At 33.0% G+C, this 27,511-nt stretch overlaps 1 protein-coding gene across 1 annotated transcript; it reads left to right on the top strand.

Moving 5' to 3' along the window:
- The first annotated feature begins 1,873 nt into the window (after positions 1–1,873).
- On the top strand, positions 1,874–27,166 carry LOC111030486 (endothelin-converting enzyme homolog). The gene is made up of 12 exons (XM_022310002.1): positions 1,874–2,117; positions 2,408–2,569; positions 18,345–18,478; positions 21,231–21,356; positions 21,511–21,756; positions 21,875–22,086; positions 22,216–22,607; positions 23,641–23,943; positions 24,025–24,121; positions 24,275–24,443; positions 24,904–25,154; positions 26,491–27,166. The coding sequence occupies exons 2-12, from the start codon at positions 2,541–2,543 to the stop codon at positions 26,830–26,832; spliced, it is 2,301 nt and encodes a 766-aa protein (XP_022165694.1). The 5' UTR covers positions 1,874–2,117; positions 2,408–2,540; the 3' UTR covers positions 26,833–27,166.
- The last annotated feature ends 345 nt before the right edge of the window (positions 27,167–27,511 follow it).

Raw genomic sequence — 27,511 nt, 5'->3', positions numbered from 1 at the left:
TGGCATCGACTTTACAGTATACTGTATACACCAGGCGGTAGTGGACTTCCAAGCTTCTTTCGGAGTGATTATTGGTGTTCATGAAAAACAAGTAGCATTAGTTTCTCACAGTGGAAAATTAATGTTCACAACTATTGTTACAAATGTGAAATATTGACTTTTGACTTTTGAGTGTTCATGGAATATTTTCATTTTTCTTAAGTCAGTTCCGAACTACTAAGTTAGTACCTAACTATATTACTTAGAAAGTAATAAAGAATTGCAACATTAAGTGCAAGATTTAACTACTAAATAAAAATATTTTTTTGTTCTGTTAAAATTTGGCTATAATTGTCACCTTCATAACCCGTGCCAAAGGTTCACCTTCCCTGGACTATACATTATAATACAGTAAAACCTCTAGATAACGGACACTCACAGGGCCGACAAAATTGTCCGCTGTTGGGAAAAATTAATAAAACAATATTTATGTTTTTATGTATTTATGTCTGAAAATTTAAATTTGATTGACTTTTTAAAAAATATCTTACTTTAGGTTTATCATAACATGATTTATTAAAATTATTTGGATGAAACAAAATATATTATACAAATAATTACTAATTGAAAAAAAAATCTGAAATTTTAGTTTGTTTTTTTTTCTTGTATTGCTATTTCCTCAAAATTAGACTGGAGTTGGTATTGATAATGAAACTGCATAACAATATCATTTATAATAATATTGTCCTAGTACATATTGTATTGTATACACAATAAGTTCGTATTTTTTGGATAGCTGTCCGTTTTTTAGATATATTTAAACGCTTCTGACTACCTAAACCTGTCCGCGTCCGTCATTCAGAGGTGTCGGCTATTTAGAGGAGCATTATTCATTATTTTCAACGGGACTATGTCGGGACCGGAAATTTTGTCCGTTATTGAGAAGTGTCCGCTAATTAGAGGTGTCCGTTAAGAGAGGTTTCATTGTACATAGTTTCCCGGCATGTCGATATCACATAAGTACGAGTTATAAATGGAGTGACAACATTTGAATTGAGAGACAATTTTTTTCAAATATTTTGATAGGTTAAATGCATTCATATATTTTATAAATATAAAAACAAATTTTTAATAAACTTCAAACGTATTATATTTAACATTCATAAAGTACTAAACGATTTCATAACAATTATTACTTATGTATGGTTAATATTATGAACAGGGCATTTTTTAAAAACCATTTAAAAATCCGACACATGGAGGTTTATTTAAAATTAAAATTTTTACAACTCACCTATAATCCTGTACCAATACGAGGTAAATTTTAGACAATTTGTTTCAGACATTGTTTTCAATGTAGCCAAAATATAAATTAAATTATAGCAAAATATTACTTATATTATTTTTTATCTTCAAAAAATACTTAAGTAGGTATAAATGTATAACAATAGCGTAGGATGCATGTAGGCGCTTAAACATTTATGAAAAAAATTGTCCATAAATCCAAAAAAAATATCCGATTCGGAAGGGTTACAACGTGGACGAGTGCACCCCTTGCCTCGGTCCACTACACAAAGTAACCTCGAATCCGAATGCAGAACGTAATGCGTATCACGTGCGTACCTACAATATTAATATCACGATAACAATTATTGCATCTACCTTATACATAGATGCGGATCGGTCGGTGGTTCGACTGACTCCGCCGAGCGGCGGCGGCGGCGGACACGGGGGAGAGGGGCGGTCGCCGGGGGGGGTGGGGGCGTTTCGGACCCGAAAGTTTCAGGTGCGGCCACGTCTGCGGAAGGCGCGTAAACGTTACTCAAATACGGCGGCACTACTATTTTACGAGTGTACACTCTCCCGCCGCCGTTGCACCGTCGCGACACGACCGCGCCGCGTCCGTCCGTCGTCGCTGTCTCTCGGGCCGTCACTCTCGTCACGCCGGCCGTCGGACGCAGTATATAACATCACGCTGCACCAAGTACGCGACACGACCGCGCGCTCCGCCATCGACGCACCACCGCCGGTGCACGAAGCGACTGCTAAGATATTATATTTTTTTCTTCTGCATGATATTGTCGGAAGACGTTAATAATAATTGTCGTGCACGGCCCGTCCGACATTTTCTCCACGAGGTGCGTAACAATTTTTTTTGCCACGAAAATTCCCGGCACCGTTCAGCGTAGACGTGGGACAACGCGCAGTGTACTCTCCGTTGTGCTGCGTCTACGCTCAGCGGTGATGCGAGTGCACGGCGACGTCTGCCACTGCGATTTAAACATAATTTGTACGCTCGGTGGCCCGCTCGCTGTTCACAAACGGACGGGCCTCGGAGACCGCGTGTCGTCGTAGCACTGTTGTTATTGTTGTTTTTATTGTTATTGTTATTAATTGCTTAACGTTATATTATTATTATTATCGTTAGGTAACGTGGAAGCCGTCAGCCGCGTGCTGCAGCTGGTGAATAATATTAAACTATTATAATACAGTGACCGACAGTAATAGCGACGCGAAGACAGGGGATAACGTCGCACCGCATAGCATCGCCAGCAGTCGAAATGACCAATCAACCGACCATAGTGATCAAGTAAATAAATTGTTTTCATAATAATTGATAAAAGTCATTACGCATAATATAGTGAATAAGTAGTGTAGGTAATTAATGGTTGGCAATATCGATGTATATCTTACCTGGTTTTAAACGTTGTCGTATTCGTATATTCGTTGTTTTGCTTTTAAGATTTATTGTTGGGTTAAGCTAAAGCATTTTAATGTCCATTTTTCGTATGTTTAGGGTTTTTTTCATATACATTACATTAAGAGCATATTTTCAGATTATGTAATTTTTTAGTGAGTACGTTTGGTGATTTTAGCTCAAATTTTATGGTGATTAATATTGAAATTTTGTACAGCAATTTTCCCGATTAAAAACTTGCTAATTTAGAGACTAAATTATAGGATTTGAGATTTTAATCTTATGCCCGTGTCATATAAAGTCAACAGTAAATTATTTCATTCTTCAAAGCCCATAGTTATTTTACAATGCTTTATTGTTGTGAACGTATTTTGGATAAAATGAGTAGAGAATAACAGAATAATAGTTAATATCTTGTAATAATTTAAAATGTATAGTAAATTAATAATCATTTTTATTGTAAAAACCACGAAAATTCATTACTATATAAAAAAACTAGAAAAATATTATTTTTTTTGTGTTTTAGCATATTTCTTATTTTTATGTGCACGACTACAATAATATTTATCACATTTTATTATCACCAGTAGGTAGTTTGAGCATATTTATTATAACGATTAAAAGGATAATGCGGGTTATCAGTTGTATTGTGTATTCTCCACCGTTCCATAATTATTTTTTATTTTTGTAAATAATTAGGCTGCAGGCGTCGAAGATTTTTTTATTCGAGATGGTCAATCGTCAATTCGTGAGGCTTTAATTTTCGTTCACGTTTCAAAAACCGAATTATTAATTCCCATTACGTGTTTGCATATTTCGTTTTTTTACGTTTTTAAGTTTAGGACCCAGAAGGTTTATACAACCATGGATACCAATGTACCTTTATATTTAGATATAATATGGTGGGTATAATATGCTCAATGTGTCAATGTCTGTCGGTGTATATAATATACCTTCGGGGGTGGCCGATGACTAAAGCTTCGCGAGCCGCTCCGTTAACTGCGACGTGAATAATATAATATAGTTTAAAAAAATCACTTCATCACACAACAACATCACTCTTAGAGGTTGGATCATGTTACGGTGGAACGGTCCAAAAAGACGCTTTTACAAAATTATGTTTATCGTCGAGTTGATAAAATTAAAAAAAAATTAATTTTTTTATTATTAGACTGTAAAAACAATTAGTCTCGACAATTTAAAAGAAAGAGAAAAAGAAAATACAAAAACTGAACCGATAGTGGGCGTTCTATTAAAAGCCACTTTTTTAAATTTTTTCATTAGAGTAAAAACAAAATTCAATTTTACGCGCTTTTTCACGGACGAATTATTTGGTTTTTTTATAATGCGTAACTTTTTATTTGTTTAATATTGAATAAAGTAACATAAATTGTGTCGTTTTAAAGACAATATTGTTTTATTCAGTGTTACACTGTAGAAACAAATATGTCACTTGGTGTCGTGTTTGATTGAACGTTCGTAACTTATTTTTCTTATTTCAAAACTATAAAATGTGCTGCCTATAACCTATTAGTATGATATTGTTTGAATGTCCGATTTTCCGATATTATTTTGAATTTTCATAATACAATTTTAAAATACGTTGTACATGATTCAATTTTTCGTGAACGCTATATGAGCGTAAGACGCTTCGAGTTTGCCTCCTCGGCTGTTATGAGTGATATTACTATGTAGGAGCCTACTACCTATAATACCATAAGTTAAATACCTATGTGTTGAAATACGATTTCGATCACATTTTTGTAGCTGATTATTGTTTTGAGTCGTCATGGCACGTTTCGGCTCAGCCGGTCTAGGGTCCAATATAGTAAATACTGTCTTATTATCTTCTTTTATTATCGTTATTATCAATATTATGTGCTATTTTTACAAATGGCTTAATTAAGTTTGTAAATGCTGAAAAGGTACACATAATATGGGAATAAGTATACATATTTTCTGTATTAGGTGTTTAGGTGTACATTATTATTCAAAATTACCGACTTAGTTTTACCAAGAAACCAGAGAGACAAACCTAGCTATGAAGTTATAATAATTGTTGTTGCTTTTATAGACGACCACATAATAGTATCGAAAAAATCAATTCAACAAACTTCTGACTTATGTTTCAAATCAGTTCATTTTATTATATTTTTACCATGCCTGAGGATCTGTATAGGAATAACTACTGAGCTACAATCTCACATTTCGCGATTTGTTCAACTGTCGGTTGCTGAGACAAACTGTTCACATAATATTAAAGTTGTTAAAATATAATATAGAAAAATATAAACACAAAACATTATGTCTCCCGGCATAACTTTAATACAATAAATTCCACCATGTTAGGTTTAAAGCTTAGACTCGTTTAATTTAGTATTCCAGTTGTCATCGTATTCTAAAGTATAGGTACTACTATCTATATCATACACATTAGAGATACCTCTGTATAGTTATATAATTAATGAGTGTGTTCCGGTCGTTTATTCAGTCGATTATCAAAGGATTATTACTTGACTACTGTCACACTCTTGTAGTGATACCCAATTTTACCGCTGACAACTAGACTCGACTGTTGAGTATATTATTTTACAGCTGTCATAATATGACTTCCCTAAATCTTGTATATATAGGCACAGTGGGTCAAAATCATATTATATAATTGTAATAAAATATCTCTCTTTCTCTAGCCGTTTTTTCCGAGCAATTCAGACACCCACCTGCGGCTCGAGTACATATTTATGTATAAAGACGTCGGTGAGCTGTGTATCATCACTATCATCATTCATAACTTTGGCCATCGTTTTCACAATTTTCCCACGGAACGATTGGATCGTTGTTTTACGTGGGTACAACAATAATATATTATAGGCAGTTGTGTTCCCATATAAGTCATAGGTAATATACGTCATAAACAGCGCCTAGAGGTGCTTTCGAGCTTAAGATGAATAAAAAAAGAACGCGGGAGGTATAGTGACGATTTTTTTGAATGAACTGATGGTGAAGTTTGACTATTATACGACAGTTGGAAATAATATAACGAATTGGGCTCTTCTCCGAGAAGTAAAAATCACTGTCGAATTATTTAAAATGTATTGATTTTTATAGATGTATTTTCTATATGTATTTGTTTATTTGAATAAAAACATTTTTGATTCAATTATATCATTAAAATCATAACATAAATATTGTAATATTAAACATAGACAGCCAATATATTACATCTATTACGATTCGTGTGCTTAAACTTTCGCTTTCAAAAGTTCCTACATGACGTGAATGGCGTGCAATATTACTTGAACGTATTATACTCGCGTGGTGTACATAATAATAATATTATATATAAATAAACAGGTGTCGGCGGCGGATCTGACCGCCGCGCGCCGCCGAGACGTTGCACTAGAGACTTTCTCGCGTTGTGGTTTTCGACGTGTCGGCAAGCCATCAAAATTAATAATAATAATATAATATATAAATAGTGTCCTGAATGTGGATACATATATATAGAGACGTGCCTCACTCGGCAACAACAACAAAAACAACAACAATAATAGTAGTAGGTAGTCACGCGTGTATGTGTTGTACTAATTTGCGGCGTAGGTAAATGTAATATATTATTTAAATTTATTTTTGAGAACGCATTCGTGAAAACGCAAAAAAAGCTTGGCCGTCGAATCTGGCGCCGTTCGCGGTGTGTACCTATATAAGCGTTTGGAACGTTTCACCCATATTGCACTGCCATCGCGGGAGGAGTATACACAGCCGTTGCAGCCGCGGGCAAACGAAAAAAAATCGTGACGAATCCGACGCCCTTCCTCATCAAGTGCGGTTATCCATTATTATGTAGATCCGTCTGTGATCTATTATATTTTCGTACCCGTATACTATATGCGGCTGAATAATAAAATAATATCATGATATATTATAGCCGTATTATTATTCGTATCAATAGGGCACCTGTACTGACGAAACTTTCGATATTCTGCGTCTGGCACGGTTAAATTGCGGTATATACAACAACTGTGCTGCAGGTATACGTATTATTATGAGTTCCAAAAGAACTATATTATTATGATGTATATATTGCGCCTTACAAATGGGTAGTACGGAATGCGAAAAACGCCGCCATATAATGGATTTTGTTTTTTTTCACGCATATTTTTTCCGCGATATTCGATACTAATAAAATAGTATATATGCTTTCTAAAAGTTGTACACCGGTGCAGACCGAAATGTGAACACACAAACATAAGTGTAAGTATAAAACGCGACACTTGTCTGGAAACCTGCTAACCTACATTACCCGAAACAGCATAATATTAATATATCATATTACCTGTGGACGTCGCATTAGTCGTAGGTATAGGAAATCGCACGCTTCGATATCCACGACGGGAACAACTTGGCAGTAATGTTATCAATGATACTATCACGTTTAACCAGTAAAAGGTATCTCTATAAAATACTATAATATGACTTGTTCACTCGGTACTGCAGCTATTTGCCCAATTACAATATCCATCTTTTCATTTACTCCAAGGTACTAAAATCAATATCAGCTTTCCCATAACACAGCAAATATAATGTATCGATATATCATATTTGATATTCAGTTTAAATACGTTTTTGTACATTCCTTAGTTAATAGGTACAAATTTATGAAGATAGTTGAAAATCAATGTATTAGTTTAAATATGTATATGATAACTTCTCTACATCAAGATTCTAATTTCCAAAAAATAATGTGTGCACAATGTATACAAGTTATCTTTTGTATGATATCTCAGTATCTGCTGTACAATATACACGTCATAATTAATATTTATTCTATACCTAAAAACGCTTATCCTAAATAACATAATATTTGCAGTAATATCAAAAAATCGAAAAATGTAAGGCGCACAGGTATCTGATTTTCCCCTAGCCTCAGCGACCCTGTGAGCGTCGTTGGAAACTCTCCCCGTTTTGCCAGTGGCACGCCGTAACCAAAGACCGATGACTCGATGGCTAATAATAAGGTTTTCTCTGTGACCGAGCATTTAATCACAATATAGTAATACACAATATAACATTATTCATAATATTTTACCTACCCATCCGACTAAGTTGAGATCAAATAATATGAGTATTATACTTATTTGTACTAAACGTTGGAGGTTATTAGAATAATTCAATTTTATCCAACATCTGACTGATGGTAATGGATTGCCTGATACAAATGATTTACTAATTAGAACACGAAATATACAATATTATCAATTATGAAATGTATTCCATTATTTCAAGGTATAACCTATAACACTGCGAGTACAATACCAGCTTGAATACACAAATTCAATATTATTGCCAATTGTCCAAACTTTAAAGCGACATCTTCGTCCAATAATGTATTTTTTTTTTGTTTTAGCAAATAGTTATAGAAAAATGGAAATTTGTAATAAAAATATAAAATAAAATGGAATGATCCATACTCTTTCGTCTATTATTTCGATTTCAATCGAAGACGTTAAACGTGTTTCAGAGGACTTAAACAAATTTACCAAATTAACTTTGAGACAGCACCGGTTTTAAGACCGTTCGGTTTGAAAATATTGATATTACGAAACACGCTCTGACGATAATAGGTAGGTATTATAGTTGTGCACTTCCAATGATGTCATATTGTTGTATTATTATTATGGCGATCGTTTCAGACGATGAGCTCCGAAAAATTCAACTGATGAATTAATGCAAAGTCATCGTATACGACACCGCCGGTATTATATCATTGAAATTTGCTTGGATACTTCACGTGCATGTATTGTTGTCGTAGAAACCAACGTTGCTTACATAACTATGGCATAATGTGATATGTTTATTGTAGAGATCGATCGTAAATAGACGTTCATAATCGTCGTTTAACAATAAAACGCCTGATTAGATCGGTTTTTATAATAAATTTAATTTTAAACAATATTATGTTCATGTATCATAATAATATTACTACAGGAATTTGTCGTGGATAGCGAGAGTTTAGAGAAAGCCCCTGGTTATTGGTCATATTGTTAATATTACTATAATATTATATTTATATAAAAAAAAATTATAACAAAACATATACATCCGCATAGGTTCTTCATATTTTTTGACTTGAATGCGTGGAAGAGAAAGTGATTAAAACCGTTCATTTCGATCATACACTAAAAATATTAATTTAAAATTAATACAATGAAAATCGTGTGTCGTCTGGTCTCGTTATATATTTTGTCATAACCGCAGTTAAGAATAAAAAGTAAATATATCAACTTAAACGTACTTTCGTATTTTTTTTTCGTAATATTATTATGTATGTGTGATATGTCGATTCGAATATCTTTTATTAGCCACCCTGGCGGGAGTCGGAAAGAAGTACGTGACGATCATAATTCATAAGTTATCATCAGTTTGGTAATTGATAATATTATACAGGTTAGAGGTAGGTGGTACCTATTGTGGTTATGGTATATACCTATAGAATATAATTAACACCAATTAATTATAATTTAATATCATAGATCGTACAGTAATATTATACTAAAGTTAAGAAATCTGCACCTATAAACAAACACAATATAACACACTGTGAATCTAAACGATAACTCTTCAGGCCACGTATACACAGTAAAACCTCAATGACTCGAATCAGTCGGGGAAAAAACAAAAAATTCTAGTTTTTGAGTTATAAAAAAAATGTGTCAAATAAATATTGAAATGCAACTGCCAAAACAATTAAATGGAAATTGCGACTTAAAGACGTTCGAGTTATCGAGGTTCCGCTGTAACTATACAGCAGAGTGTTCATATTTTAATAACACTAGTAAGAATGAAATCGCGAAAACAAGCATGATCACTGTTTCAGTATAGGCAGAGATTTAAATTTAAATTATAATTAAATGTAACATTATAATGTGTGAGCAGGATACGAATCTATAATATGGTCAACGATAGACAGGGTAAATTAATGACGTTCGTGTCGTTGACTGATCATTATTTATTGTATTTATTGTATTTATTATATATTATTGTCGTTTGAACTGTGCGCAATGCAATGATGAAGTAGCACCTATATAGGGTCGAATTAAAACGAGTACGGTGAATCCGGTTTCCTTGTGAGATTATTACGATGAGATGAGAGACATTTGGACCACGTCCAAAAGGTTCGGGTCCGCAGAAGACTCGACGATAATATAATATACATTTTGCCTTATGGCCGTGAGGTTTGCTGTTTCTGCAGGAGCATGGAACGGACCAAGGTCTTTTATGAATATTTAAATCGAAACGATTATTATCGTATACGGAGGTAGGTACAGCATGCGTACCTATATATCGTTTGTTCTCCGCCAAACAATTCAGCACATTATTTATGCGTTTTGTTTTGTTTTAATTTCGATGGAATCTATGATGCAAGTACAATACAATTACACAGCAATTATGAAAATTACGGACTGGAAAAAAAGAACAAACGGAAATTAATTATTCTAAATAAGATGAAATTATTATAATCGATGCGTGAACTAAATACTATTTAAAATATATGATATTTAATACTCGTGACATAACTATGTTGTAGTGTAGTTAATACACACACACATATATATTATATATATATAATAGACAATACAAATCATAAAGTATAAAAACTTATAAGACTATCGTACAAATAAACTTTCGTATATCGAATAATCTGATTGAATCAAAACCTTATGAGACGGCACTGTATACAACATAATTATATTAAATTATCGATTTCAAAATTATATTAATTCCGTTTCAACTGTTTTAGTTGACTGAAGCGGTATAATATTGTTTAAGTCTCGACATTTAGCGCGGGTTACAATACGATATGTATGCCATATATTTGTTTGAACGAATAAAATACCTTTAACTAGTTTTTTATTTTATTTTATTATTACATCATATTGCTATTAACCGCAGTCGGTGTATAAAAATACACAATAACAATTAACGAATAACATAACGTTTTAATCTATAGACATTCTAGACGTTGGAATGCTGGTGTGGTAAGAGGATTATATTTTTTGGATCGTAATCGCATATTTGGTATCAATAATCATCTTTCCATTAATACGCACTTAGTACGCAGTTTGTACAACAAACGATATGACAAAATTAAAAAAAAAATAATATACAGACAAATAATAGTTATACGTTTCCCATTAGAATTTTCGTTGGTTACCTATCAATGTTTTAAGGAGACATAATAATAATGTATTATTTTGTATTCGTAAATCACAATATATTATTTTTACACACAAACACAACAAATAGTTTTTAAAATCAAGGCTCTCAGGGTTTAATAATAATAAAAATATTAAAACAATAATCATCATAAATTATAATTATTTTTTCAAACAATAGCACATAGGTTACAGAAAAATAACAATCATTTTACCTAAGGGTTGTTATAGCTGCTGTGTCTAATTAATTTCATTAGTCAATTATACTAATAATTTTTCTTAAGAATTAAAAAAATTAAACTAAAAACACAAGAGAATGTCATTTATTACAATAGATTTTCGTACTACGGACCAGCTGGTTTTTTTTCTTGTGTAAACAATGCATTTTGTCTGCCAATTTCATTGTTTATCATCAGTTAGTATAAAATAATGTGATCATATTATATTTTTGATGGTCTAATGACTAATTAAAATTCAGCCAACGATCTTTCTTGGTTCGGTCTAACCTGTCAATTCGGTCAATGTCAAACGTCCTCAGAATGGAAAACGTATATAGTCGTACGTTTTAATTGTGAGTTTGTTCGATTTTAACAGACATTTCAATTCAAAAATAAATGTGAATACAAATCTAAAATATTAATTTTTTTTTCATATTATAATCATTGTATTACACTTTTCAAATAATCAAATTGATAGGTATATAAGATATTATAATCTTTTATAATAATATTCTATGAGCGTTCCATTTCAATTTTACTTTAAAAATACACGATGGTGTGTTATATAGTAATATTATATAATATGATATACCTAATATTATTTTTGAGATTACTCTGGCGTAACGTTATAAAGGGTCACGCACACAAATGTATATTCTTTAAATGTTTTAATTGTTTGACTCATTAAAAATACATGATCGTTTTTATAACTCGGTGATAAACCGAGCATCGTCATAGTATTATAAGGTTTTAGTAATTGTTCACATTTTAATCCATCACTTTATTAATAATATAATAGTGTGATGTTATAACATATTATCGTAGTATTAACTATCTATTTAATTTAAAGTGGATTAACGAAAATGAAATCTATCATTTTTCTAAACTAACAGACAACATCAATATAGTCAATATGGTGAACTGTAACAACGGCTATCAGTAGAAATTAAAAAAAAAAAAAACAGTTTTATCGTGCAACAAATATTATTCTAAGCTCGTGTTGTCTTCAGAATGAGCTATTTTAATGTTCATAGATAGTTTAATATTACTATTCAGTCTATCATCTAATCATATTCCTACATAATTGGCATATTATTATACTATTATATAGTATGTGTCACATATTCAATATTGCCTATTATTATTATTATTATTATTATTGATTGATAAAGGCTCACTGTAGACAATAATATTTTATAGCTTTAATGGTGCTTGATGTGATTTTTATGTACTGGTACGAAACAATAAAGACGTATAGTATTATCGTCGACTCGAACAAACCGGTATAACCTATAAACTACTGTTTTAAAAACTGCAGCTCTCTGCAATAATCACTGTCACACATAAGTATGTAACGTACAATAATTAAGGGTCGTGACACATAATGCTCGATGTAATAATAATACACATTTCAATGTAAATTGTAAAGTGTAATCATAGTATTGCGTTCTGTACACTGTTTTTATACGTACTATGTCGGCCGACGACGAACAGGATTTCCAATGGGGTGTTTTGATAATAACGCTCTCGAGTTTTTAACACTGCAGTTGATAACGTGCTTAATTAAATATTTAAAAACACCAGTTCGGGTCACTAGTTAAGGCCGCGATGGTGGTTTTCGCGCTTCACTATTCGAAGGATAGAAAGCAATTGGCCGGAACGTCTCTACTCTGAGGCCAAAGGTCGTCGGAGAAGTCTGCGAGGAATAAGAAAAAATACTTAATCAAGCGACCTTACCGGTGTCTTGAAACTATAGTTTTGGCCTGCAACTGCGAGATACCTATCTAAAAAAAACAAACTCGAACGATTAAAACCAAATCAACGCGTCTTCGTTGATAATGTTTAAACATACACAGTAAGTATTTGGTTTGGGAACTCGTAAAAAAAATACCGACCCATCTTCAGAGCATATAATAATTGACCACGTTAAACTCGCTGCTGTAATTAAACTCAATATTTAAAAAATAATTTACTTTTAATTAGCCCGTATACCTGCACAATGTTCAATGATGTCATCAACTAGTGTGTTGCAACTTGCAATGAGTTAGAAAACAGGATTTCTAATATTCGGATGTCATTATACATTTATTACTATTACAATTATATGCCATACAATTATACCTTTCTACAATAATATTCTCGTACAAATCAACGTGATCGAAATACAAATAAACGTTCGTAAGAGTATTACAAACACGAGATTTTTTCCTCACAAGTTGGTTAATCCATTTCGTGAAAAATCTATATGGAAGATTTTATCAAATTAATCATAATAATAACTAGTGCTGAGAATTTCTAGTGTTTTCTTGAAAGATCGCAGAACAATGTGAGTGATGTATAAATATGTTTTATAACACAAGAAGGTTTTATTTTTCATATTTTTGCATATTCTGTCGTTGTTGCATATAAACTCATAGATATTCGAGTATGTTAGAAAAATTAGGAGCGTAGGCTTATACTATATAAGTATTATAGGTACACATTTGGAAAATGTTAATACTAAGTATAATAAAACTTATACAACACATAAAAATATAAAAATCTGTAAAAAATTATTATTTTCCGAGTGTCTACGGTCAACTTATAATATGTTATATTAATATTATTGGTTAAGTACTCCCCTATAGGTATGTCTGACATTCTGGCCGATAACATTTGAGGTTTTTGAATTCTAGAAGTCCTCAGCCCCAATAACAACAAACAATGAGATCCAACAATGCTCAAAATTGAGCAGAAAAGCAGTGAAAGACAATTGGTCGAAAACCAGCACTCTTAATGTCTCACTGATGCGCGTAATGTCGCAGACAGTTAAGTTATACCTAATTGAGGTACCGTTAAATATCGTTAAAATTGTACACTTTGTGTTGGCAATAAAAATACACATTCAAAAACATTCTATAACATTCGAAAAGACATAAACGCAGTTAATACAAATCGAATACATTTTATGTTTCTCTCTAAAAAAAACGAACGCATCGATAATAATTACTTTTTATGCATAACGCAATAAACTTCCATAATAAATATTAATCACGGCCTTAAAATTGATATTTGCCGGGTTTAAACTAAACTTACCACGAAGTGAACAAGTATTAAAATATTATTATTACAATTAATTATTCACGACGGATAAAATATAATTAAACGCATTGAATTAAAGCCAAATAGCTTTTTTAGTACGTATTATCGTTATATAATGTATTTTTTTTTTGTTTTACTGCTTATTGCTACACTATTGCAGGCCCCACAAATAAGTGTGTACTTACCTATCAATATTTAGTATGCGTCTGACGTGACAACTTGTTCTCTATATTTTCCAAACGAATATCAATAAAATATTTTATGGAAGTGTAATCATTTTGAGCATAAAAGCTAATTTTCGGTTCTAGTTTCTAGCGTTTATATATTATGATGTAAGCCTTGATTATCTTTTGGGTTTTCAATAGTTAAAATTCAACCAATCAGGTTGATTTTTTCTCGCAGTATTTCCAATATTCCATACTTGTGCCTGTTCCATTTTGATTGCAACTTTGTATTCAATAGTTTTCACCAGAAAGGGTTTCCCGGCCGTTTTCTAAACACCATATGACAATAATACCGCGATCAGTCCCTGGAGATTATATCGTCAAAATCTGCAGATCCAGACGAGGGTCACATACAATGATTTAAACAAAATACACAATTTATTACCTATTTATTATTATGTACATCGATTATATATCTATACAATACTTGTGGTCAAACATTATATGCTTTCTTAACTTTATTATATCTTAGGTACCTTAAGCTTTAAGTTACAACACTTAATAATAATAATAATAATAATATAATATGTCAGTGTCGCCCCTAAGTGGGTGGACTTGCAGGTCGAGAAATGACATCAAATTCGACCCAACGCAATTATTAAAAAACTTCAAGAGCACATTATGTATGTTGCGTTTTCAACCATTAACATATACCGAGTATATGGTTTAAACCTCGAGTCTGCAGTATATGATGGGAAACAACATAGAATTCCGGAAATATACGCAAATATACCCAAATATACGCATAATATAAGATAATGTATGATAATTTTTGCGGTTTGTTTTAAATGTCTGTAAATTGTGCAAAAATACGATAGTTATAATATATTTTCGTGATTTCTATGCGAATACGTCAAACGGCTTTTTAAAAATTAATTTCCTTTTTCGTGGTGCCGACCAAACCCGTTCCCCGGTCACTGATCTTGAAGTAGTCCAAACTGGTCCGGACAGTGTGTCTTCGTGCCTAACACCATATATAATATAATATCTTCATAATGATAGTGCCCAATATATAATAATATAATATTTATGAATTATAGTGCCTAATTGTTGCCTTTGTCCACTTTTTTTTTGTACAGCTTTAAAGTCGAGCCATTAAAAACACTCTATATTTCCATCGGACGAGAAAGTGGCTAGGAGAATAAATAACATGCACCTAGCTGTATGTTCCACAAAAAAAAAATATACTATTATAATATTATTAATACATGCCGCTAAACGTCACACGAATTTACAATATCTATACCTAAGCAAACTATTTTGTTTGAGATACGTTTAGAAATGGTAGTTGTCTGTTTGATAAATATGATTTTATTTTTAAGTACCTACACAATAACTGTCAACACAACATAAAACCAAAATATATAACGCCGTGTACGCATGGCTACAGCGGGCGTCCAAAATAAAACGTTCATGTGCATCGCGATTTTCACGAGAAGCGAGAAAATTCGGTCTGTAACTCGAACGAAAATTCGGTTCGAAAACGAGTCCTCCGGTCTAATCGACTCGGCTTTTGTGTTTGACAACTCGCTTTGCTCAGGTCGGTGGTGGACAACATAACATTATACATTTGAGATGATCGTTGTACGTGCGCGGAGGCATTTCCAACAATACGCACGATAATGGTATCGTGCAGCCACCTATTATGTGGGTTCGAGTCTTTTCCTGTTTTCACTTTTTCGTTTTTTTTTTCTCTCTCTAGTTTTTGGTTTTCAGTTAAAAAAAAAAAAAAACATCGAACGCAGACAGTGGCCGTTTAATTACATGGGGGTATGGTCGATTGGTCATGGTCGATTTCACGTACTCGGGTTCGTCATAATTTTCACCGAGTATAATACATTTTATTATGAATACAATAATATTTCTACTGTTATACACAGCCGGCTGTATCAGCTGCAATATTGATTTACATAAATCGTGTATAACATCGACGCCTGTGTTTGCGCTTAATAATATGGTATACAGTCCATTGCAAAGATCGTTTCCTCCTAAGGTTTTTACAGTTTTCCCGAAGTATCAATCACGCCGATGTACGTCACAATAATATACCATCGGTAGACTGCTACACGACCGATTACGTTTCAACACAGCGATAGTATTAAAATTACTATGACGTGGTACGGCTGGTATACACTCGGCAGCAACTATAAATTGTACAAGTAACTCATAAGTAATGATAATCGTAGTGTAATATATCATTATGACTGTTATTTTCGGGAAACCAAATCGGCATCGTTCAAAACTCATTAATTAGTATCTACTACTAATTAAGAAATAATTAAAGCGAAATGCATCGGCTGTATAGGTTCTTGTATCATATGCTGTTCTAATGTTATATTACCAATGACTTTACGGTTTCTTTATCAGTCTCCGAAAATTATCAGAGTGCACGCCGCGTGTACATGTATTACAAACAAATGATTTACAAAATACGAATTAAAAATCTAAATACGTAATGTTATAACTATAACCTATTTTCATCAGGTCTTATGGTAGTTGTGTTGATAGGACTTATGTTGATTTGCAAAAATTAAAATCAAAGCTAAAATATAATATTATTATACTTTGTAGTTTGTAACCGGAGGAGCATTTTGCTATATGTGCGCATTACAATATTATGATAAGTTATAACTTATAAGCTATGCCCATCTCTCAAACCCAACTAAAAATTTTAGCTGATATTAACTTTAACCTACCTGCAGGATTTGAATACATTAGGTGCCGCTCTCTATTATTAGACTAGTGGTTAACTCTAAATCAAATCATTTGTCTATTAGACTTGACCAGGCTCGTCCCGAGTTCGATTGGTATTTATAGAATATAAACTAGGTATTAACATTATATAAAAAAAATCGTCAATCGCATTCACTACAGCAGTTAATGGGATCGATTATTAAAATACACAATATTGGATAAACAAATGTATAGATAATTATGGGTATATTTATGAATATACTTTCTATTTGTTTTCTTCTAATTTTAAAAATCCAACTTAAAATCCAACTTGTACAATAATTATTATATTAAATTATATATACATTAAGCCATAAATAAATACATACTAAATAAATAAATAATAATAAATATGTGTACTTATACACAGCCTAATTTTTAAATTTAGCTTTTAAATCTATTATAATTATATACGGATAGTATATAGTATTATATTTTTACTCTTGAACCTTCGCTTTATCAACCAATTCCGTAAATGGACTCGAATTATAAAAGCGATAATATATTATTTATCAAATCAAGTCCAATAAGTAGGAGCTACCGTTTTTAAACAACGAATTAAATGAGCAATAATTGTCAAATCCTCCAGACACTCACTGCATATTACGATGATATAGGCATTTACGCATAGATCAAATAAATACGTCTCATACGAACACGAAACATGATTATACACATGGTTTGCAAAATATCATTGTTTGTGTTATAATGTATGCTAAATGCCAACAAATAATACAATAATGACGATTTTTTTCGTCTCCCGTACAAGAATAACGACTGCAACAACGGATAGCCGACAATATTATTAATGAATACATAACACGTCATTACAATATTATAATATATTTTTGATTTATGATAAATGTGGACACTTTTTGTTGCAGTCGCGGCGATAGCGTAAAACGGCCGTTAGACGTTTTCCTGTTTTTCACGTCCAAAAGTTAAACTACTATTATAATATTGCATTATTGCATCCGTATACTATTTATTATCAATAGGTACGCGTTTATACCTGTGCGTAATAAATAATTAATTACTCGCAGTTATGACCGCTGACGTGCCTACGACTTGCAAGCTGCGTCTATAAACTGCGCTTCTATATGGTCATAAATTTCACACACACTCGGAAATTTGCATATTGCTTTATTTATTTTTTTGCTCAGAATTATAATAATTGGTTTTCGGTCCGTTTCAGAAACCCGACATGGTGGAAGAGGAGGACGAACTTGGAACGGAATCTGACCATCGTCGCCGGAGGAATGCTATTGGCGTCCTCTTTCCTGGCCCTTGCTCTGTCCACGTTGTACTTCAACCACGGCTGCAATATGGGTAAGACGAATAACGTTTGAGGTTTGATTTGTTTGAGCCCCGCAACCACACAACAAGGGTATAAACAATACTGTAAGACCAGTGTATTATAAGTACATAAAATATGATATCGATTAAAGGCAGCGTGATAGCTGCAGGTACGGGATACCACGTGTGACACATTTAAATGTGATTTCAATGTATTGTATATATAGATACTTTAGACACACGCTGTATGTGAACACTAAATAATTACAATGATGTTACAGTAAACCGTGGACCGTGGTTGTGTCGAATCTCGAAGGGAACAGAAAAAAATTCGAGATATCTAGTTTTACTGTAATGGTAGGTTAGGTTAAATGAGATTTCAATTGAGTTCGAGATTACGAAAAATTCTGTATAATATCGACGTTTGACATAATAAGAATCTACTGTGCGATATATACCGAGTCGGTACCGATAAGATGCAGTGCAGATAATAATTAATGATATGTAAACGTTATGGTCGTACATAATATATAATTATGTTACATTATCACATTATTATAATACGACCCATAAATAATGTGCGTTAAAAATAAAACTCGCCCGTTAAACTAGTTCCACGATCTCTCGTCGGCGCAATATTAACTAGTGCACAATATTATAACAAAAAAAAATTAAACACGTTGTATTATATCCACATAATATTGTACGAAAATATGATGTCGATTAACAGCGGAGTGATTAGCTGCAGGTACAGGGTACCATATGTGACACATTTAAATGTAATTTCGGTGTACTTATACTAATAGGTTTATAGCGGTTAATTTTCAAATCTTCCCCGGACACACCCTATGTACCTACCCACATACGCGGTCCATTGACACAATTATATTACACCAAGAGTGAGTACCAACAAGGAACAGTACATAGATAGTTATCTTTTTTTTCCGCGGTATCGAGGACTGGCGGAAGAACTGATGTTGCTGTACACTGTCTACAGTATATATTAAAATATAATTATGTCGAGTTATCACGTTATTATAATGTGACCCGTAAATAATATTATATTACCTACGTAAAAACAAAGCTCACCCGATAAACTAGTTCCAGGTTCGGTCGTCGACACAGTGCAGCATAATATCATAAAATAAACCCGTTGCTGCGCTCCATATTATAACGGACCGCAACGAAAATACGTGTCCGCTAAAATAAAAACTTAAACGTGTCCATACTCCATATTGAAGTAAAACTTAAACGCCCGCGGAAACCGGTGTTGGGCGCCAAACGGTAATAACCATCACCGCGGTTTATGCGAATCGCAATCGCAGCAGAAGTCATTAATGTTTATCACTTATCAGTTGGTTGCGATTTTCCAACGCGAAATATAATCGTAATGCGACGAGGTGTAAAACGAATAGTATAAATCGTGCGCGAGAAAATTAAAATTAAAAAAATCACTCCAGTTCGGACGCAGCGACAACCGGAACTGGAGTTAGTCGAATTATAGGATTGACAGGAAATTTACAATTTTTCGATTTCCGCAGTGAATGATATTATATAGTATATATATATATACCTCGCGTAATATCATTACAGTTTTCAAAACGATTACAAATCACGTATAAATAATAATATTTATTGATAATTTCCGAGAAATCCCGGAAGATTTTCGTTTTCGTATTTGCACGACGTGTTCTATCATATTTTTTTATTATTTTTTTTTTTTCATAATACATTTCGATAATATTTTTTATTTTACATACGTATACGCCCGTAGTCGTTTGATAATTTAATTTTTTGTAAATAAACATAACCTATGTGGCTGCATAGATATATAAGCCTTGAATATATTTGAGGATGATGTAGGTAGTCCCATAATACGAGTAAACAGCTGTCAGTTTCAACATTTATACGCAGCACATAACACTTTAATAAATCTATTCATCAGTGAATAATGATTAAAATAAAATACACAATAATTATTAAATGGATGATAATTTATTACATTTTAAAAATATAATGATTATTTGACATATGAAACTTTTTCGTGCTATGCTATAGTTGTTTTTAATATTTTATTTCATCTTAAAAATATTATCTAATATTTAATTTGTCATATAAATATAATATTTTCGTAAAAGCAACTATATGACATATTCCATAAAATCACATTGTATCTAATCACATTCTACTTATATAGCAGAATACAAAAATAAATTATTGTATTTAAAAATATTATTTTTACCATCCGTTTTTTGTAAACATTAATTATAAATTCACCACGCCATCCATTAATTACACATTTCAGTTCTCCATATTTATATTATATATATAGAAATGAAAATAATGTTCATGTGAAATATACGCAGTGTTTATACTTTTCCAATTAAATGGTTGAAAATCATATCGAAGTGAGAGCCAGTTAGACGTTCTTATAATAACCTTTCTTAATGGTGCACGCACAGTTTATCGCAACTATAATATCCTATACTTTAGTAATTATATAATATGATATTATGAAAAAAACAACATTTTATTTAATGGTAACTTTAATAATTGCAGTTTAGTTATTATTTTGTAACATTCTAAAAATACGATCATTACTCCAATGATTTACAACGTTAAGCCGACTAGGTATATTATCCAGCAAAATCATATGCTGTTCTGCACGCTGCGTGTTCATATATTATTATGATTATCATTATTATATCATATAAATTAGATAGGTATAATGATAGCATTTAACTCGACACGTTTATAATTTTTAACCGATTTTGTACGTCCCCAGAGAGCCTTCCGTCGATATCAGCTGAAAATAATGGTTTGATTGGCAAATCACGAGGTAGAAGTCTGTTCCAAAACAGGGAATACGAAAAGGATAATATCTGTCTCACTACCGGTTGTGTGAAAGCTGGTAAGCAAATAACTCATTTGATATAGGACTCGATTAATATTTATATATCTATAATAGTAAATGTAATTAAATGTTTAAATCGTTTAGTTGGTAAATATAACCACGTACCTACGCTTTATTATAAATGTCACTAAAATATTGTTTACTGTTATAGCGGCTTCCGTAATCAATAATATGGATCCATCAGTAGATCCTTGTGATGATTTCTACCAGTTCGCGTGTGGTAATTTTATAAAAGAAACAATCATCGACGACGACAAAACGTCGCAGACCACGTTCAGCGCGATTAGCGATTCGCTGTTAAACAAGCTTCGAATGATCGTCACCGAACCCATTCAACAGGATGAACAAAAACCGTTCAAAATGGCGAAATTACTGTACAAATCGTGCATGGACAAAGGTATAGTTAATAATACGATCGACACAAAGCTTATAATGTCTATAGTTACTATCGCGTGATTATGGTACACCTATTAGTATATATTGTAATACAATCTCTATAATTGTTTTATTAACAGAAAAAATCGAAAAGGAAGGCTTGGGACCGATCAAGGAAATGTTGAAAAGCCTCGGCGGATGGCCGGTGTTGGAAGCCGATAAATGGAACGACGCGGATTTCACTTGGAAGGACAGCGTGTACAGGTTCAGAAAGGCGGGCTACAGCGTGGACTATTTCATCGACTTCTCCATCAGCACGGACTTAAAAAACACCACGATGAGAGCCATTGACGTGAGCCGATTTACATTATACATACAATAATATTTTTATTTTTTCATTATCATTATTATTATTATTGAGTGGAGTGTGTGTAATAATGCGTTTGACGGGTACTTTTTGCGCCCCACCGACACATTTCAGTTGGATCAAGCGTCCTTGGGACTCAGCCGGGAGTACCTGGTCAAGGGCACCGACGACAAAATCGTGGCCGCGTACTACAGGTACATGGTGGACATCGCGGTGCTGTTCGGCGCCGACAAGCAGAGGGCCACCAAGGAGCTGAGGGAGTCGTTGGACTTCGAGATAGGATTGGCCAAGATATCGCTGCCGCTGGAAGAGCGCCGGGACGCTGCCAAGCTGTACAACCCGATGAAGATCGCAGACCTACAACAAAAGTTCCCGAGCATACCGTGGCAAGAGTACCTGAACAAACTGTTGAACCCGCTGACCATTCGGCAGGACGACATTATTATTGTAAACTCACCGAAATATTTGTCGGACCTCGAAGCCATACTCAGCAATACACCCAAGAGGTAAACATTATACGAATAATTCTTTTTCGGCATTAGTTCGACATAAATATTGTAGAGCTCAACTACTCGTGTATATGTCCACAGATGATTTCTTATCAAATCACCATATTATTATACTTGAATATTATATTACATCGAAAAAATACTATAATATCAACTATAATATATATATAAGCATTGACCACAGTCCACAGTCCACAAACTACGATTTAAGATATAGAATGATTCTAAAACGAATGCGTCATTTCATCTTAAATATTAAACTCATCGTATGCTAAAATAAGAACAGTATGATCCGATGATCTGTATCAGAATATTTTTCTGTGTCCATTTCGTAATTGCGTATTGAATAATATTACCTGAATATTGTTCTCGAAATGTCATTTAAATTGCCTATATTAACTCCTTATATAAGGTGTATCAAACACACGGTCCTCGACTCATTTTTATGGTCCATAGCTATATTAATGAACAATTAATTGAAAAAAACTATACGATTTTCCTTTAGTGTCATAACTATATAAGCGAGGACCAAGAGGTATACATTATACTTCATCATCATAGTCCCTATATCATACAAACCCAATACCATGGACCTTTTAACCTTGAAACACAAAGTTAAATAATTCAAAAACTATTCTTACGAATTTTGATATTTGATATCTCAAATTTTTAAACAAAATTATAAGGTAAATAATTCACAGTTGAAAAGGGGGAGTTCTCATTTGAAAAATAGAAGTTTACATCTCCACAGGAGACACTCCTTAAAAATCTCAAGAATCTTAAAATATGGTTTTTAAGTATATATAAAAAATCCGAAATTCAGATCTTAAATAACTGCGTTATTAAAAAAAAAAAAAACATTAAATAATTTGAATAAAATGTTTTTTATTCGATAAATGCGTACGTGCTGCCCACATTGTAAGCTATTCAATATGTTTGGTCCAGTGCAATAAGTTTGACATGTTTGCCTTATAGTAACGCAAGTGAAACGCCCTTAACAGTACAATCCGTAATTTCATTTTTCCGACAGGATCCAAGCGAATTACGTGATTTGGAGAGCTGCCGCGGCGTCCGTCAGTTATCTGACCGAAGAAATGAGAAAAAGACAATTGGAGTACAGCACCGAGCTCTCTGGTAGGACTGAAAGAGAACCCAGATGGAAGGAATGCGTGGACATAAGTTCCGGAAGTTTTTCACTGGCCATCGGGTCGTTGTACGTAAGACGATTCTTCGACGAAAATGCTAAAAAGAACGCTTTAGAAATGGTGAATGGTATCAGGGAGGAAATGTACAAAATATTGTCGTCGATTGATTGGATGGACGATGAAACAAGGTAAAGTTTGACTTTCAGTTCATATAAACATCTCTTTTGATAGTAAAAATGTTTATGATCTTATAATTTTTATCATCACAGGAAAAACGCTATAGACAAAGCAAAATCGATGACCAGTCACATTGCATACCCTGATGAATTATTGGACGACAGCAAGTTGAATGCGTTCTATGAAAATGTAATTATAATTGAATATTTTATTATGACCTAACTAGAGAGCATAGTAAATAATTAAACAGTATAATATTATGATTAAAACATTAAAAAAATAGTTTTTGTTATGAGGGCGTTTTTGATTAATAATTATTGTGTGTTGTTATTGTTTTCTTAGCTTGAAGTCAACGACAATGACTATTATACGTCAGTATTAAATTTGACTAAATTTGGCACTGACTACAGCTTTTCGAAATTAAGGCAACCTGTTAACAAATCGGATTGGATTACTCACAGTAAAACAGCAATAGTGAATGCATTTTATAGTGCTATTGAAAACAGCATCCGTGAGTAATATTGCAAAACATACTAGACAAATATCTAATTATTCGGTGTCTACCCATGTTGCATAATTGCAGAAAATTAAAGTTGGACGTACCAATTAGCCATATCAACATTTTAAATAAAACAACGAAATTTAGTAGTCTTCAAACAATAATTATCTGCTCAGCCCATCCAAATTATTTGGGTGACGTATTAGGAACAGCGCAACGCGTAAATTAAACTGCTTTTTAAATCATTGTAACAGAGAACACTAAATAGTTTATCAGTTTTATTCTTCCACTAAACACTATACTCAACAAAACCGAAATTAAAAAAAAAAAACTATTTATAATGTCAAATGTGATTTTTCTTAACCACGATCTAATTGTACATAAATATCTAGGTACATGAATTCTTTTTAAAAGGTTTTTTCACGTAGTTGTAATATATAAATTTGAATTTATGCGATTTTAAATTTTCCAGAGTTTCCCGCCGGTATCTTGCAAGGCGCGTTCTTCTCCAGCGATCGTCCTCGGTACATGAATTACGGCGCCATTGGGTTCGTAATCGGTCACGAGATCACCCATGGTTTTGATGACCAAGGCAGACAGTTCGATAAACAGGGTAACCTGGTGGACTGGTGGGCAGAGGAAACGAAGAAACGCTACTTGGAAAAGGCGTCGTGCATCATCAGACAGTATGGAAATTACACGGCTCACGAAGTCGGTCTCAAGGTGTGTGCAATAAAATAAGTTTCCTAAGACAACGTTTTTACGCGCATTAACTTCGAGGTTGAATATGTTATTAGTAATTTTTATTGAATGTCGAATACCCAGACTGTTCGTCATTATAGATTCTACCAAGCAATCGATTAGTAATTAGAATTTTAAAAACGCATCCAAAATAACATGTGATCATTTTGGGTTACTCGTTCGGAACGAATACTGTTAAAAGATTCTCTCACTAAAAACGTAAATACCCGCTGCACCGAATAATCGTCAATGTCATTGACTTTGACTTAAGGGGGCGTAAGAAAATGATTTATTTTGATAAATTCAAAATTACAAGATACAATAAATGGGCGCGTAAAACCAGTTACAAATAACATTTTATTGAAAATAACAGCACTGATATGGTTTTAGTACCTACATAATATATTAATATTGTATCGTTCGTAACATAAATTTATAACGCAAGGTTGTGAGCGATTAGATTTTTGATGCATTCAGACCAATGAGCTGGTAAAAAAACATGATAAATTATAGTAGTTCAATTTTAATTTTGAAAAATAATTTGAATTTGTTAGCTTATTTTTATGATGTTTTATGAGAAATTCTTTTTCGTTTTTTTTGTTTTGTCAGCCCTTTAAAGTGCATATTTATCCTAAATATCCAAAACTTATTTCCTGCAAAACAAAAAGTCGAATTCAAATTATTTTTTAAAATTAAAATTGGACTACTAGAAATATATTATTATTATTAATATTCACCAGCTTATAGACATTATTTACTACAGCATAAGGACAATAATATTTTCTAGTGCCTTTGATGACCTGTAAATTCGAGTACATGTGCTATAAAACATAGTCACCAGTTCACCACGTCCACCCTCATTTTGAGCTCATACTAAAGTCGTTTACGACTAAAACAAAGATCACGAGCAGTGTCGACGAGATTAGAAATTGCCTAAACTTACGCCTTAAACATAGCCACTAAGAGACGCCGACTTTCTTATTGATATAATTTGTAGTTAAAAGTTTACACATTCAAACCGCACGGATTATAGCATTACGATATTTGTCTTATAGTAGTTGGTACTTCACAATGCCTCTTTATATATGTATCTCTTATCTTTCGAGTAGTCGCCGCGCAGAAGACTTAAATTCTTATTCTCGGTCGTCGTTGAGTTTTAATTGACATATTTTTGGTACAACACCGATCAATTTTTTTTTAAAAATATTTCACGAATTGCATCTGCCGATAATTTTTTATTCAAATCTCTCGGACCTGGACCAATATCCACCGGCTGTATTTACCCACGACCTAACCTATAACGAATTATTTTCCACAGTTGAACGGCATCAACACGCAGGGCGAGAACATCGCGGACAACGGTGGCGTGAAGGAGGCGTACTACGCGTACAACGTATGGACCAAACGACACGGCGTCGAACCTCGTCTTCCCGGACTCCAGGACTACACACCGCAGCAGATGTTCTGGGTCAGTGCCGCCAACGTGTGGTGCTCCAAGTACCGACCGGAAACACTCAAGAACCGCATCACCACTGGTTTCCACTCGCCCGGACGTTTCCGGATCATCGGGCCGTTCTCCAACCTGGAAGACTTCAGCAACGACTTCCGGTGTCCGCTTGGTTCCAACATGAACCCGGTCAAGAAGTGCCAAGTGTGGTGAAACCACCCTCCAACTGTGCACATGTCATCATTATTATAATTATTGTGATTATCATGCGAAATGATGATGATGTGTGTTTATTAAAAAATCTCGTCGTGCTCCTTATCATATAACATCAGCACAAAAATACTGTTGTAAAGGTGTAAAATATTATGATATATGTACTCGAATAATACGATCAAACCAGTCCCTTGACTTGTCCCATCCCACCACCATTCGTCACCCAAAAAAACATTCCCGTCGACGACTTAACTCTTCGCTCCCGCAGATCGCCCTCCCCATCCTCTGGCAGAACATAATCCTCCCGCGAGCTTTATCTGTGGTAATTTATTTATATACAATATTTTATTATTATTATTATTATTATTATTATTATTATTATTATTATTATTATTGTGGTATTGTATTATTATTATTGTTCTTAAAACGTACGATATAGTTTAAGTACCTATACAGTCTACAAAATGAGTATTAAGTATATATAAAACATGTGACATTTTTTTTAATATGATTTAACAATAACAACAAAAAATTACAAAATTAAGAAAATGTTTTATTTTTGTAATAATTACCTGTATAAGATTATACTTAATACTTAAACGTTAACAAAAAATTGTACATAAAGGTATATGCTATAAACTGTGTGTGATTTGTTAGGCTCTAATAATCTTTGGTAAAC

Source organism: Myzus persicae, unplaced genomic scaffold, assembly GCF_001856785.1.
Source record: "Myzus persicae strain clone G006 unplaced genomic scaffold, MPER_G0061.0, whole genome shotgun sequence".
Classification (NCBI taxonomy): domain Eukaryota; kingdom Metazoa; phylum Arthropoda; class Insecta; order Hemiptera; family Aphididae; genus Myzus; species Myzus persicae.
This window is presented reverse-complemented; position numbering and strand designations above follow the sequence as displayed.

Bases quoted from the DNA above. Each gene is read 5' to 3' on its own strand.
- LOC111030486 (XM_022310002.1), top strand. From the start codon at position 2,541: ATGACCAATCAACCGACCATAGTGATCAA. The intron at 21,757-21,874 runs GTATAGTTAATA...TTTTATTAACAG, and splicing joins CAAATCGTGCATGGACAAAG to AAAAAATCGAAAAGGAAGGC. The intron at 23,944-24,024 runs GTAAAGTTTGAC...TTATCATCACAG, and splicing joins TGGATGGACGATGAAACAAG to GAAAAACGCTATAGACAAAG.